The sequence below is a fragment of the Chlorocebus sabaeus genome, chromosome 15, assembly GCF_047675955.1.
Source record: "Chlorocebus sabaeus isolate Y175 chromosome 15, mChlSab1.0.hap1, whole genome shotgun sequence".
Classification (NCBI taxonomy): Eukaryota; Metazoa; Chordata; class Mammalia; order Primates; family Cercopithecidae; genus Chlorocebus; species Chlorocebus sabaeus.
Genome location: NC_132918.1, coordinates 58,305,306 through 58,321,041, shown reverse-complemented (window position 1 = coordinate 58,321,041; position 15,736 = coordinate 58,305,306). Strand labels below are relative to the sequence as shown.

At 39.9% G+C, this 15,736-nt stretch overlaps 1 protein-coding gene across 1 annotated transcript in view; it reads left to right on the top strand.

The window, feature by feature from the left end:
* Positions 1 to 12,933, top strand: part of DNAJC13 (DnaJ heat shock protein family (Hsp40) member C13) — a 119,915-nt gene extending 106,982 nt beyond the window's left edge. Inside the window, exons 53-56 of the mRNA XM_008009117.3 lie at positions 129 to 269; positions 2,181 to 2,324; positions 4,643 to 4,742; positions 12,092 to 12,933. Coding sequence (XP_008007308.2) covers positions 129 to 269; positions 2,181 to 2,324; positions 4,643 to 4,742; positions 12,092 to 12,198 — 492 coding nt within the window. The 3' untranslated portion in view covers positions 12,199 to 12,933. The remainder of the gene's footprint in view (positions 1 to 128; positions 270 to 2,180; positions 2,325 to 4,642; positions 4,743 to 12,091) is intronic.
* The last annotated feature ends 2,803 nt before the right edge of the window (positions 12,934 to 15,736 follow it).

Here is a 15,736-nt window from a genome sequence, read left to right as displayed (position 1 = left end):
ATTTTGGTTCAGTTCATTGTTAAACTGAAAGGGATTCTTTTTTATGTATTTACTTATTTTGTTATAGTATTTACCATGTTATATAAATATTGTTACTCTACAAGTAACCTTCTCTTTTGGGCACTTAGCTGTGTGTTCGAGCCATGGCATCTTTAGAGACCATTGGCCCACTGATGAATGGAATGAAAAAGCGAGCAGATACTGTCAGTCTAGCCTGTGAAGCAATTAATCGAATGTTTCAGAAGGAGCAGAGTGAATTAGTAGCACAAGTAAGTGACTTTCTAGATTTAGCACCATTTTAGGAAAGCAAACATACCAAATAGACTTTCACTTATTTGCTACTGATTTGGTTTCCTTAAGGTTGATGAGAGTTCACTTGTGAGTTTGTGTATACACAATTTTATATCTTATATATACATACACATACATATACAGTGTATATAATATGTGTGTGTTTATGTGTATGCATATATACATGTATATTGGTGTGTGTATATAGACACACACAGAAAAATGGGGCCAGCTGCCAACAGTCTTACCAACTCGAAGTACTTTTATGGTGTATAAAATTTAAATCTTGGCTATCCATTGTGCAATTAGCTTAGCTTAGCTTGCTTAGCTTGATTTGTAAAATGTGCTTCATCCTCTTTGGAAAAATTCATTCTGTTAATTTATTCCTTTGTTTAAGTCATGTTTAAGAAACATGCGAAGATAATGCCTTTTTCAAAGAGACTGTCCACCTAATGAAAACTGGACTTGATGGATATCCATGTAGATAGATGTTGAAAGAACAAAAAACATGCAATAAATTTAAAAACTTACAAAAGCGATCTTTCTAAAATGTAACTCAAAGAACAAATACCACATGATCTGACTGTAAGTGGAGTCTAAAACAATCAGACTCATAGAAGCAGAGAGTAGAATGGTGATTACTAGAGGCTGGGGGTGGGGAGAATGGGAAAAAGCTGGTCAAAAAGTACAAAGTTTCTGTTAGAAAGAATAAGGCTTTAAAGATCTATTGTGCAGTATGGTGACTATAGTTAATAATACATTGTATATTTCAAAATTGGTAAGAGTAGATTTTAAATGTTTCCACAAAAAAGTATTTGTAACGGTAGATATGCTGATTAGCTTGATTTAATTATTCTGCATTGTATGCATGTATCATAACATCACTTTATTTCCCATAAATAGATATGATAAAAAATAATAAAGTGTTTAAATAGAATTCTGAAATACAGCTGAGCCATTCTTCATCTTAAAAACCATTCAGTGGTTTCTCATTACCTGCCAGATGACTAAGTGACATCTGGTATCCTTAGACAGAATACAAGGCCCTGCATCTTTATTACCTGGGCTTCCCATTCTCCCAGCTCCTCAGCCTTACCCGCTGGACCCTCATTGAGGCAAGCAGAGCTGTTGGGTACATCTCAAAGAGATATTGGATGCTCTGAGGTTCAGACTTATGATTGGCTTGAGAAGTTTGATGTGTAGGAAAGAACATGAGCTGGTACTACCACTTACTGGCTTTCTGACCTTAGACGTGATATTTAACCTTAAAATGCTCAGATTTCTCATCTGTAAAATAAGGTTATGACATCTCGCAGGGTTGTTACGAGAATCGTCCCTGAAAAAAGAGGTGCACTCACTAAGTGTCTTATTTCTACCTATTCCCTCTGAGTTTCAAAATGGGTAGTGAAAATTGTGATACCAGGTTATTATTCAGCTTTTATTAGGCCGATATGAAATGTACGATGACCACAAAGATTGATGTTTGAAGAAAATATGAAAATATACTAACGTATTTCAGAGATCGTTGCCTGTTAGTACAGTGTTATTAGGGCAGGCAGCCCAGTACAGGAACTAAAAGCTCAGGTTCTATATTTTCTGGTTCCAGATACATATTTTAGTACTGCCCAGCTCTGTGATTATGAACATATTTTTTTACTGTTTTACCCTTTGTGCATTGAATAAAATAATTGATGTATAGCATTTAGGATGGTTGGCACAGAATAAGATCTCATTAAATAAAAATATCATTAGATACTTAAGCCTATATATGGCATTAAAATATGGTGCACAGGCTGCCTTCCAGGTATGGTCCTGGGGGTAAAATTATTTCTTCAGTGGATGATTTCCATTTTTTCTATATGTTTATATATGCTTAATATTTTTTTTAGGCCCTAAAAGCAGATTTGGTTCCATACCTCTTAAAATTACTCGAAGGCATTGGTCTGGAAAACCTGGACAGCCCAGCAGCCACTAAGGCTCAGATTGTTAAAGCTCTCAAGGCAATGACTCGAAGTTTGCAGTATGGAGAACAGGTGAGTCTGCATAGAGGCAACTTTTGATTTTCTGAAAGCCAGGGTCTTGGCTGCGGATGATCCACGAACCTGTGTTCAAGTTCCACATACAGATATGGTTCTGCTGGCTGTAACTGGAGAAGATCCAGAGCCCAAGGATGGACTTGCATACCTGCCTCATAACTGATGAAAAAGCATAAACCGTACACTCAGTATTCAAGAGGATTCTCCTGGATAGTGATGGCATGTTGTACACTTCAGGAAGAAAAATGCTGGAAACCTTTAGCACGGAATATGCAGCATTTAGTGCTGCTTAACTTTCAGCTCTAGGAGTTATTCATGGGTATTGATAACGAAATTCATTAACCATCCCATAATGCTATTTTAAAAGATGTAGAACATCATTTTTGTTTTCATTTCCTTTCTTGCTGGTGCTTATAAAGTGTTGGGGTTTTTTTTCTTTTGTCGTGACTTCATTTTTCCTGTGTGTATTAGTGTATTTCAGCTGCACGTGTTTGCTGACTTTAGGCCTGTTCAGTAATTTAATTTTCCTCCTCGGTTTTATTTTTATTATTGCCTTTAAGGAGTTCCTCATTCATTGTTACTATATAGCCCCATCTACTAATGCTCATTTTTATTGACATGAAATTTACATAGCATAAAATTAACCATTTTATGGTGAATAGTTAATTGGCATTTAGGACATTAACAGTGTTGTGCAAATTCCACTGTATCTAGTTCCAAAACATTTTCATCACCTCTGTGCCCATTCAGCAGCTCCTCTGCCTTTCTTCCTTCCCCCAACCTTTGGCACCCACCAATCTGTTTTCTGTCTCTGGATTTACCTCTTCTGCGTATTTCATATAAATAGAATCATACGCATGTGACCCTTTGTGTCTGTCTTGTCACTGAACGTGTTTTTAAGCATCATCCATGTTATCAATGGTTCATTTTTATGTCTAAATATGTTATTGTATGTAAATGCTCCAATTTGCTTATCCATTCATCTGTTGATGGACGTTTGGGTTATTTCCTCTGCTAATCTTCTACAGGTTTTAACTGACTTCAGCTACAGCTTTCCTGTAGTGAATTTACTGGATTTGTATGTTTCAAGTAAAGAAACATTTTTCATGCCATTGTCATTCTATCGATATGATCATTTAAATGATTTAAAATGATATTAAAGAAGAGAAGCAGCATGTATTGCTGCAGTCATTAACTGGTGTGTTTTAAAAAGTATTTTCTTGGTTTTTGCCTATGAGTGTTCTAAACGCCAAGCAAACGTACCACTTGCAGGCAGTTGTCTTGTCCTTGACTTGCCTCAGGATTCCTGGTAATGAAATTAGCAAAGTAATCCTGACACCCACTTTCTACACCCTAGGGAGGGGAGGAAAAGAGGTATAGTAGTTTCTAAATAGGAACTCCCCTACCAGCTTTACAACTAATCACTTCCACTATTGCTTCTTTCCAAGGTTGGAGCAGGTGCCTCTTCCTTGGACTCACACAGTCCCCTTGTATAACCCTGCTTTAATTCTTACCACGGAATTATTTGACTCTGTCTCCCCTACTAGATTGTAAGCACTTCAGAGACGGTCTCTTTCTCATCTTTGTGTTCACTGTGCCTACCACATAAGAGGTGCTCAGTAAAATATTTGATATGAACATTGATGTGCAAAAGATATTCACTAAGTTGGCATTTCCTGAATGTTTTGTCACCCAGAAATATCATTCATCTTAGTTTAGTGCATATTCTCACACATATATTATTTATACTCATAATATGTGTATGTATTTCAAGTACATACATGTACCCATTTTACTTCTGATACTCTGATGCTTTCTATATTAACCAGTTTTATTTTTTCAAGCATACTGTTCATAACCCTCCTGGTTGTTTCATAAACGTCTTTAGGTCATAATTTGAAAGACTGCTTTAAGTTTTAGCTCAATTTGGCAGTATGTTCTCCCCAAACTCCTTCCTTGAGAATAGCTCATCAGCCCATACACTGTCAAGCCATCTGTTACTGTCACAAGAAAATACTCTGCATAGGAATCTTCCTCCTTGAATTACATATAAATCAGTAATGGTAGGTTCAAATAATAAGAGTCCAGAGCTTTAGCAGGACGACTGACTCGAGGACTTCTTTGGGTCTGCCTTAATGAGATGTGTCTGGCACAGTGCCTGCTATGGCGTGTTTGATGAATGCTAGTTCTTGCTCCATATTTGGGTCTTTCTTCACTGGCCTTCTTCCGTGTTGCTTTGGAAGTTGGTTTTTCTTTTTGTCTTCCAACATCCAGCCCTTGATTTTATGTTCAAAGGGCTTGTTTTACTTCCCTAGGTGAATGAAATCCTGTGTCGTTCTTCAGTCTGGAGTGCCTTCAAAGATCAGAAACATGATTTGTTCATTTCTGAGTCACAAACAGCAGGATACCTCACAGGTAAGCCATACCTAATTGGTTATCATAAGACACCTGGCAGAAGCCACTTGGACCTTTCTTTTGCCTTAAATAGACTTAAAATTGTGTTTAGAGTGTTTCTTAGGCTACTGGCTGACCTTTCTCGGAGGTGCTATGAGCATGTGGTAGACCTCTGGTTAATTTAGCCTTATATAGCTTGCAAACTGTTGTTGTGTTGAATAGGTACTGACTAAAGCATGTATTTTTTTCAGTTTTGATCCAGTTAATTGGGTCATAGAATATATTTGGAGCATGTCTGTATTAAAGTATTTATCTTGTAAAGAGAATGAATAATTATCTGCTGAGGAATATCAGTATCAGAAACATATCGTCGTTCCATATCTGTCAGAATAACAGATTAAAACTCCAATATGTATAATTGTATGTAAAAGATATTCTTGACTGGGCGCAGTGGCCTGTAATCCCAGCACTTTGGGAAGCTGAGGCAGGCGGATCACAAGACCATCCTGTCTAACACGGTGAAACTCCCATCTCTACTAAAAATACAAAAAATTAGCCAGGTGTGGTAGCAGGCGCCTGTAGTCCCAGCTACTCGGGAGGCTGAGGCAGGAGAATGGCATCAACCTGGGAGGCAGAGCCTTGCAGTGAGCCAAGATGGTGCTACTGCACTCCAGCCTGGGTGACAGAGTGAGATTCTGCCTCAAAAAAAGATATTCTCCTAAGTTTCCAGTGATTTGTTTATGGTTTTGCTAAATATTTAGGGTATGTCCTTTTATGGGGGTGGAATATATAGGTATCATGAATGAAAGGATGTTTTATTGCTTTGGTTTCAAAGGATACTATGTTTAAAACTCAGAACATTTGTTTGACACACTAATTGCATAATTTTAGAATAGTCATTTTCATATAGGCTTCAACATAAGAAAGTCAGACTATTGCTGAATGCTAAAGAGGCAGTATCTTGTCTGGTATAAAAGTTTTTAATTTGAAGTTAACCTTAGGAATATGAGGCGGTTCTTGCTGTCTGCCTGAAATTGTAGTATATAAAAAGATGTCAGCCCTGCATTCTCTCCTAACCGAAGATGATAGAGATAAACTAAGAGAAAAACTTATCACCCACGGTTTCTAAACCATTGTAATTGTTTTAATCTTGATTGCTAGTATAGAAGTTTATAAAATCATGAAGACTCAATCTGGAATATTCAAAACTAGGGGCTTTGGAGGAAGTTTTACCTGGTTTTAATTTTAAACTTGGTGTGACACTTTTTTTCTTCACCATAACCACTTTAATATTGACACTCCTAAAGTTGGAGCGGAGTCCTGAAATGTATAAACATGCAGTGCTTTGGCTGCAGGTCTGTCCTGTTCAGAGCAGTGTCATAGGTTTTTATTTTAACTTTTCCATCCCCTGTCCCTCATATCTATGGAGCAGATACCTAGACCGTGGTCTTAGTCTATCCCATATCTCTCTTCAGATTTGGTGTTAAAACTATAGCTTCTAAGTAGGAGTTTGTTCTTACAGGCACTATAAAAACTTTACCTCTTTCGCCTCTGTCCAAAAATTTATATACCACATTTTCATGGCATTACATTCATTACTTTGTGTATAAGGATGATATGATTGAAAAAAAAATCTGCCTTATTTTTATTTTATTATTTATTTTTTTGAGACAGTCTCGCTCTCTCACCCAGGCCGAAGTGCAGTGGCGTGACCTCAGCTCACTGCAACCTCTGCTCCCCGTATTCAAGTGATTCTCCTGCCTCAGCTTCCCAAGTAGCTGGGATTACAGGCTTGCCCCAGCATACTCAGCTAATTTTTGTAATTATTGTTATTATCATTATTATTTTTAGTAAAGACGGGATTTTGCCATGTTAGCCCTGCTGGTCTTCAACTCCTGGCTTCAGGTGATCCACCCACCTCGGCCTCCCAAAGTGCTGGGATTACAGGCGTGAGCCACCACACCTGGCCCTTTTTTTTTTTTTTTTTTTTCTTTTTTGCGACGGAGTCTGGCTCTGTCACCCAGGCTGGAGTGCAATGGTGCAATCTTGGCTCACTGAAACCTCTGCCTCCCAGGTTCAAGCCATTCTCCTGCCTCAGCTTCCCAAGTATTTGGGATGATAGGCATGCACCACCATGCCTGGCTAATTTTTGTATTTTTAGTAAAGGCTGGTCTCAAACTCCTGACCTCAGGTGATCTGCCCACTTCGGCCTCCCAAAGTGTTGGGATTACAGGCTTGAGCCAGCACTTCCGCCTTTTTTTTTTTTTTTTTTTTTTTTGAGATGGAGTCTTGCTCTGTTGCCCAGGGTGGAGTGCTGCAGCATGATCTCAGCTCACTACAACCTTTGCCTCCTGGGTTCAAGCGATTCTTCTGCCTCAACCTCCCAAGTAGCTGGGATTACAGATATGCACTACCATGCCTGGCTAATTTTTGTATTTTTAGTAGAGATGGGGTTTTGCCATGTTGGCCAGGCTGGTCTCGGACTCCTGACCTCAAATGATCCACCCGCCTCATACTCCCAAAGTCCTGGGATTACAGGTGTGAGCCACTGCGCCTGTTCAGCCTTATTTTTCTTAACTAAGAGTAAATTGGCCCTGAAGAATAGTAGTATGTATATTTTAAGCTTCTCTACAGGAAAGCTTGTTCTAATTCTTTTGTTCTGTCTTATCTGTCATTCTTTGACTTGATGAAATAAAAAACATGTGTCCTTGACTTAGAGTGTGAACCTTTAAAAGGTCTGTGGTTAGAATCCAGAAGAAATAGGGGTTTATGTTCAGAAACCTGGACTTCATTTGTTCCTCACCCCCATCCACATGCTCTAGTAACTATAGGGAAAAGGTATAGGCAGTAAAAAGCTTCTTGCCTTTCCTTTTACTTGGATCTGTGGGGTAGCTTCTGAATGAGATATGAAAAGTGGCTGTGAAGGGATTAGAAGAAGGTTAGGGAAAAAGAAAAGTTGGGGTATACAAATTTCTTCCCATCCCTGAGCCTGCTTAAGGGACAGCAAGTTCTGTACAGGCCTGGCCAAGTGGGGAGATGATATAAAACCCAACCAGGAAGGGACTTGGAGATAATGAGTCTTCCAGAAGGCCATTACTGAAGCCTGCAGACATGTCCATGTAGAACAGTCTGGACAAGCCGTAAGCATTATTGGCCCCAGAATTGTGAAATTCTGGGCATGTTATCAATCTGGGATGCTCTTCTGTAGTGATGTTAGTTTTTTGAGATTTTTTCGTCAGCTCTAGTCTGTCCTATTTGAAAGGACCAACTTGCTGGCTACAGTGGCTTTTGTCTGTAATCCCAGCAATTTTGGAGGCCAAGGTGGGCAGACTGCTTGAGTCCGAGTTTCAGACCAGCGTAGGCAACACGGCAAGACCCCGTCTCTACCAAAAAATACAAAAATTTAGCCAGGCATGTTGGTGCATGCCTGTAGTCCCACCTACTCGGGAGGCTTTCTTGAGCCTAGGAGGCGGAAGTCGCAGTAAGCTGAGCTCGCACCACCACACTCCAGCCTGGGCAACAGAGCAAGACCTTGTCTCAAAAAAATTAATTAATTAAATTACATTAAAAATGAACCAACTATTTCAAGAGTTAAAGCTGCTAACTCTTGCCGTCTGCCTGAAATTGTAGTATATGAGGTGTCAACCCTACATCTTCCTCTAATTGCAGATGATGTAGGCAAATTAAGAGATAATTTAGGTAAATTTACCACCAGTTGGATTGATGTGTGCTCATTGCTTGAGTTGCCAAATGTTTTTTGTGTTTGAGCTTTTCATTGATGTATTGTGTATCATGTGTTTGATAAAAGGGGCATGTAGTTCTAATAATGGTAAAATACCATGATGTGGAACTCCAGGAATTTATAGTGTTGTGTTGAATTGGGATTGCATTTAATTAAAATGTGCCCTGTGCTACTTCCAAACTTCAGAAGATACAGATTGTACCCCGCCCCTCTGTAATCATTGAAATCAAGGTTGCTGACTGGGCGCGGTAGCTCACGCCTGTAATCCCAGCCTACTTTAGGAGGCCGAGGCAGGCGGATCACGAGGTCAGGAGATCAAGACCATCCTGGCTAACACAGTGAAACCCCATCTCTACTAAAAATACAAAAAAATTAGCCGGGCGTAGTGGCGGATGCCTGTGGTCCCAGCTACTTGGGAAGCTGAGGCAGGAGAATGGCGTGAACCCGGGAGGTGGAGCTTGCAGTGAGCCGAGATGGCGCCACTGCACTCCAGCCTGGGCGACAGAGCAAGACTCTGTCTCAAAAAAAAAAAAAAAAAGAAGAAATCAAGGTTGCTGTGACAACACACATCACCAACCCTTTCTTCTAACTGATGTCTTTAGGTGAGTTTGGCAGGTTAGGTGAACTTTATTTAGGACATGGGGAAAGACAAAGGAGTGAATTACTACTTCGAAGTAAGATAAAAATGACCAAAACTATGTTGTCTTCTCTCTGGCGGCTGAGTAAATGTCATTCAGTCACATGCTCAAGATCTGGGGTAAAAATTTTAAAGTCCTAGCTAGGTAGGATTACTCAATGTTGAAAAATTGAAATGAGACTGCCTATTTCCATAGTTTCTCTAGCCTGGCATATTTTGTTTTGTGACAAATGCTTATTTAAAGGTGCCTCAGTGGAATTTTTCCTGTGAATGCAGATAAATTGTGGTTACTCACTTAGCCATTTGTTAGGTTCTAGAACAGCTTGGTGCTGTCTGAGAGCCTCATAAAAAATAATTTCAGCAGTGAAAATTCTCAAATTACCTCACCTAGAAAATCAGTAGCAAAAGAAGGAATAACAGGAAAAGGAACAGAAGCCAGGGCAAAGATGCTTTTAGGAGCCAGAATTGGAGATAACTTTTCACATATATACTTCATCATGGTAGCCAATTCGGTTTTGTGGGATTCTCTGTAAATTTTCCATCTTTTCTCATTTCTCTGAAGTCCAACAGCCTTGTGCAAACTTGCCACATGCCCATTCCCAGCAGCCCCTGTTCTTCCCGTCTTTCTCTGGAGAACACAACTGCTCTATTCCATGCAAGTGACCAAGCAGCACCTTTTAGCCCCAAGAAACCAGACACATCCTCAAGGAGACGCCAGGGGGCTGGGGAGAGCACCTCGGATTTCATTTGTAGAACTATCCAGGAATTGATTTTGATTTGCCTTTCCTAAAGAGGCAAATGATGGTACTAAAATTTGGTTTCTTCCAAGCCCATCGTTTCACCATTTAGATTTTAGCTCAGAGGTTCCCACATTTTCTCAGTTCACAGTGCCCTTAGTAGCGCAGTAATTTTTTCATCCATCCCCAAGCCAAAAGAAATACCTAATTAGTTTATGAAGTAATTGCAAGACAACTTGAAAGTAGTTGTTTGTATGGTAGTCAGCAGATGGCGCTGTGTTTCAAATTTAAAATAACCAGCAGTTAGCTGGATGATGTGGCAGGCACCTGTAGTCCACGTGGACAGGCCGAGTCCAGCTACTCAGTAGGCTGGGGTGGGAAGATCACTTGAGCCTAGGAGTTCGAGGCCTGGATAAGGGGGGCTCTTAAGGGAGTTGCTTGAGCCCAGGAGTTCAAGGCAACATAGACTGCCATCTGTTAAATACACACACACATGGGTGAAGGGAATAAATAAATATCCAGCAATGCCCCAGGGTGCCTCAGCACACAGTTTGAGAACTGCATCATTAATCCACTTTCTAGATGTAGCATTCGTGGTTTGGTCTCGTAACCTACTATTTTGATGGGAACCAAGTTGAGCCCACAATCAGAATTGCTGAGAAACCACAGAGTCTGGAGTGTTTGAGGTCTTACTGTTAAGGGTTACATCTTTGATGAGACCTACTGGATGGTTTTGCAGTAATGGTGCTGCAGCCTAAAGTTCAGAGAGTGACAGGTGGTGGGAAATGATCACAGGGTGCTGCTGCAGCTCTGAACTGTGTTGTTAGAGGGTCTTTGTTGACCTGCTGGCCTTTTTCCTGAGCAGACGGTGAAAGGCCTGGCATCCTGATTGGCTCAAGGTAGGAGTTGATAGATGCAGGCTCCCACAGTACCTTAAAAAGGGGAAATATTTTTTGTAAGCTCTACAAGTACAAGGTTTTTATAAGTACAGCATTCCAAGTACCTGGGCACTCTGGTTGGCTTCAGTTACAGCTCAACAGACTGAGTCATCTCTGCCCGTGTATCTGTGCAAGCCATTTCACATCCATAGTACCAATACTTTTAAGGTCAAAAACAAGATGAATCTGAATGGTGGCCTTTTGTCCTCCACCAATCCCTGTTTCTACCTTCATCAAACTACTCTGCTGTTTGCGCTTCCTCACAACTTCCCTTGCTGCTTATATTTCTTTTTTCCCCTCAGGTGTCTCTCCTTCCCTTCTAACTGGCAGCAGCCCCCTTCACCTCAGGAGCGGGCTTTAGATCCGCTCTGCCAGGCAGCTTGCTAACTTCTGTGTAGCTCTCTGAAGCAGGTAGAGAAACGTTTTGCTAAATGCATGCCACTCCCACTGCCTTTCTAGTCCTAACCCTTCAATGTTCCTTAGTTGTTTGCCTTGTTTCCTACAATTTCAGCTAAAACTATTGCTCAGTATGCAGTATTACGCTACAGTGTCCCTTCCAAGTACTTGTTAGTTTGTACAGTGCTTCTGAGATGTAATTAAATGTTTATGCAATGTTTAAAATAAACTCTAGAGGGCTAAAGCCATTAATATGCCCATGGGACCTATGGTAAATGCTGGCATATATAGCATTTTCGTGCAATAGAAACAGAATCAAGGGAGAAATATATGACTAAAATATCAATACCCTTTCACGTAGCATTCTTGTTTTAACCTATGATAGATGGATGTCCAGAGCCTTCCTTTTCTTAGAGTCCTTGGTGTAGCAACCCTTGTTCATTTGGTGTTACTTGTTATAATAGCATTTCTTTGCACCAAATGAAAATAGGTTAGTTTGAGTGTTGACAGAAGTGTTTATGTTGAATTTTGTCACATATGATTTTTGGATGGGCTGAGTGTAGTTTCTTTTGTCTCCATTTTTGTCCATTCGACATAGTTCTTTTCAGTGCTCGGAATTTTTTGAAAGATTGAAAATGAAAGATTCCCAAATGTAAGAAGGAAAATTTTTTCCATATTTCCACACCAATGTTACTGTCCAGCATACATTTTGAAATGATTTCTAGTCTATAGTATAGGCAAACATGAAAATGGTACTGTGTAGCTGTTGATTAAGGTATGGATACACATTTAGGTAATTGAAATAGATGATGAGTTTTGTGTGATGGAGAGCCTGAACAGGCTCTGACATTTTTATAAAGGTCAGTGTTTTCACTTGACTCTGCTCTCTAGAGGTGTGTGTTTTCCTTTCTCTCTTGCAGGACCTGGAGTTGCTGGCTACCTTACTGCAGGTACATCCACGTCGGTCATGTCTAACCTGCCACCTCCCGTAGACCATGAGGCAGGCGACCTTGGCTATCAGACTTGAAATATTCACGACAGACAATAAACGCTGAAAGGCCAGTGCCGAGTCCACATTCCTCCAGCTGATACGTTGAAGCAAACTCTTACTGCCTTTCTCCTGGTTTCATGACAGTGTTACTCCTTTTTCTATAAATATATTTTTAGGAAAAAAGTCAGTGATTCTAATTGTATCACGTTATAAGAAAGCACTCTGTGGATCAACCTAAGTGGGTACACAAGAATTTTTTTTTCTTGGTGTATGTAAGCACATTTGTTCCTTTATATCTGTTTACAAAACTGTGAATCAAAAAGACAAAACTTTCTTCCTAGTTTTTGTAATTTTTTTTTTTTTTTTGAATTAGCATGACTGTAGGTTTGAGCTACAGTCAACAAAAATTGGGCTAAGTCACTTTTCCCTCTCCTGCATCAAGTCTGCGTGGCCATCCTCCCCCCACCGTCCAAGACTATTAGGTTTTGTCCCTGCACTCCTCACTGGCATCCTCAATCATTAACTTCTGAAAGCTCACAGTACACCTTAGTATGTATAACTGGCTTTACCAAATTGAATGAAGAGGAGCTTGTGCAAAAAAATTTAAAAGTGGATGTCAAGATGTTATGTAAGAGATTAGTGTAATTGTGAAATGTTCTATACACTATCAAATATATAAAGCTTTCTATATTGAATGTACATTATACAGATCATTCATATGTGTACATAAAATTTTAAAAATAAAGGGAATTGACTGCTTTGTTAATGAGATATATTTGTTCTAGTTTAATCTTTCCCTTTGAAGACCTCATATATCTTTATTTCTAAGACAGATGAAGTATTAAACAGACTTCATCTTACATTCGTAACCATTCCTAACTTTAATATTGCAGCCACATCTAAGTCTGCAGACACAGCATCTCATTTATTTTTCATACAACACTCAGGAATGGGTCAGGCTGTTAATAATGTGTGATATTAATTCTATTTTTAAGAAGAGAAAATTAAATAGCCAGAAGATTTTTCAAATAGCAAGTCTCAGCACATAGATTTTCTAGTGTGACCACAAATTACAAGAAAATATAAACATGGAGAATATAAACAAACAATTCTTAAAGAATGGGGAAATACCCACACTTCCAAGTTTCCTTTCAAAGCAAGAACCGAGTTTATTCCACAGTTGATGTGTAAGAACAGCCAAAATGGAAACTTACTCCTATTCCAAATCACCAATTCAAACTTTTGCATGAAGTTTATCATCCCTCACAGATTATGGAATAATATGTTAATGGAAGTATTTTAATATGTAACTAGAGTTTTAGTTTCTAGACAATAGATGGCCATAAAAATGTTCACTGAAAGAAATTATAACAGCTAAATTGTGATTAGGTATTTAGGAGAGCTTAAATCAACATAGAAATTTTTTCTTTTAAATACTAAGAATATAAGTATTGTGAATACAATAAAGACCCATTAAAGTAGTCTGCAATCATTGATGTTTAGATGTCAATAATAGTTAACCTTTACTGAATATTTACTGTCTGCAAAGTATTGTATAACCTCATTTTATCCTCAGAACAAACCTGTGGGCCTGGTACTGATATAATTCCCATCTTCCAGGTGAAGACCATGAGGTTCAGATAAGTAAAGCAGCTTACTAAAAGTCACACAACTAGTAAGTAACAGAGTAAGAAATCAAAACTCTTAATGTGACACTGAGGTGTGTATTCTGAGCCATTAAGACGACAGCAATGTCAGGCAAGTGTCCGTGATGGGGAAGGTTGAGTTTTGATCTTTGAGGGTGGGGGCTTTATCTGAGATTTAAGTATGAAGTTGTTTGCTCCAGTCCTGAGATACAAAAGTGAGACAGCTTGAGCAGGGTAACAGGAAAATGTATATAGGACACCTGGAGGGGCGGGGGTTGTCTGGTATGGCTGGGGGATAAGGATCCAGAGAGAACCCAGCCTGAGACCCAGGGAGGAGCCAGCTGGACGGTGTCCAAAGTGCCGGGCTGACACATTAACATCAAACCTAATAGTGATTCAGGAATGAGATCTGTGTTTTAAACAGCAGTGTAGAGTGATCACTTTGGTATGTTTGTTGAGGGAGGGGCTGTTTAGCAAAACTCAAGAGATACACCCTAGTAACCCACAGTCCATCTAAGGAGCAGTGCAGAGGCAGAAACTGGAAATGGGCAAGAGACCATGCTGGACCCTCGTCCGTCCACCGAGGATCATCTCCAGATGCTCAGCTCAAGAATCCCTTTCAGTCTAGAACTTCAGCAATCCTTCTCATGCTGAAATTGTTCATTATATGAAAATTGTGTAAATAAGCTTTATTAGGATTTTGGGAAGAGCACTTGGAAAAAATATTGCAGATAAACTTTCTCGCAACCTCCTCTGACTAGGAATTTAACTGCCTACTTGAGTTTCTAGGAATGCATGGCCCTCCTTTTACTGACCAGCAGCAGTGTGACCAAGGAGGCAGACTTTGTTTCCTTATCTACAAAATAAGGTTAATTCTGAGCCCATTCCTCAAAGGGGTGTTACGAGAATTAAATAGGGGTATTATGACAAAAAAAAAATCAAAATCAGTCCCCTTGAAATAAGATAAAAACCAGTGGTTACGAGGAGTTGGATGGATGTGCTTTCTGTCCAATGAGGAGTTAATCAGGTGTTCTTTTAAATGAAACTCCTTTTGCAATATGTAGTTTCATGGTCACGTGTACTCATGCTACTTTTGTGATGGGACAGAGGAGGACAAGGACTTCAGGGAAGCTAGTTGTTTGGGAGTAAATGGTTGTATCTTCCCCCAAAATTCATAGGGTGAGGCCCTAACCCCCAGTGGTATTTGGAGATGGGGCCTCAGGGAGGTAATTAGTGTTAGATGAGGTCATGAAGGTGGAGCCCTCATAATGGGGATAATACCTTAGACACCAGAGAGCCCACCGGTACCTCTCCCCTGACACCTGACATTCTGCATCAAGAGGTCACGTGAGCACACTGGGAGCCAAGTACAAGCCAAGAGAAGAGGCCTCAGAATGAAACCTAACTTGCTGGCACATTGATCTTAAACTTCCCAGCCTCCGGAACTGTGAAAAATAAATTTGTTGTTTAAGCCACCGGTCTATGGTATGTTGTTATGACAGTCGAAGCAGACTAATACGTAGTGTTGGCTGGAGCACCAGTAACAAAGAAGAAGAGAGTTTGCTCATAGATTAGTAGGACAAAGGGCTGGTTGGAGCCAGAGCCACCTGAGCCTTGATGGGACTTGGTATAAATTCAACTCAAGCACCTTCAGAAACAACTTACGGCCTGTCCTGAAGCTGGGGAGGCAGACCCCCAAGGCTGGCCCACAGCACACACCAAAACTTGGAATGGGCACTAAGTTAGAACTGGGTGACTGCCTGGCTTCTCGGAGCGTTTCCAGTTTTGTTTTTGTTTTTCTTGTGTTGTGGTTTTTTTTTTTTTTTGAGTATATGTTAAGTTTTGAGTATCCAGGTTATATCAGAATCACTCCTGGATGCCCAAGGTGTTGATTCCATCCTCATATTAACCCCAAATGTTTGTGTGGA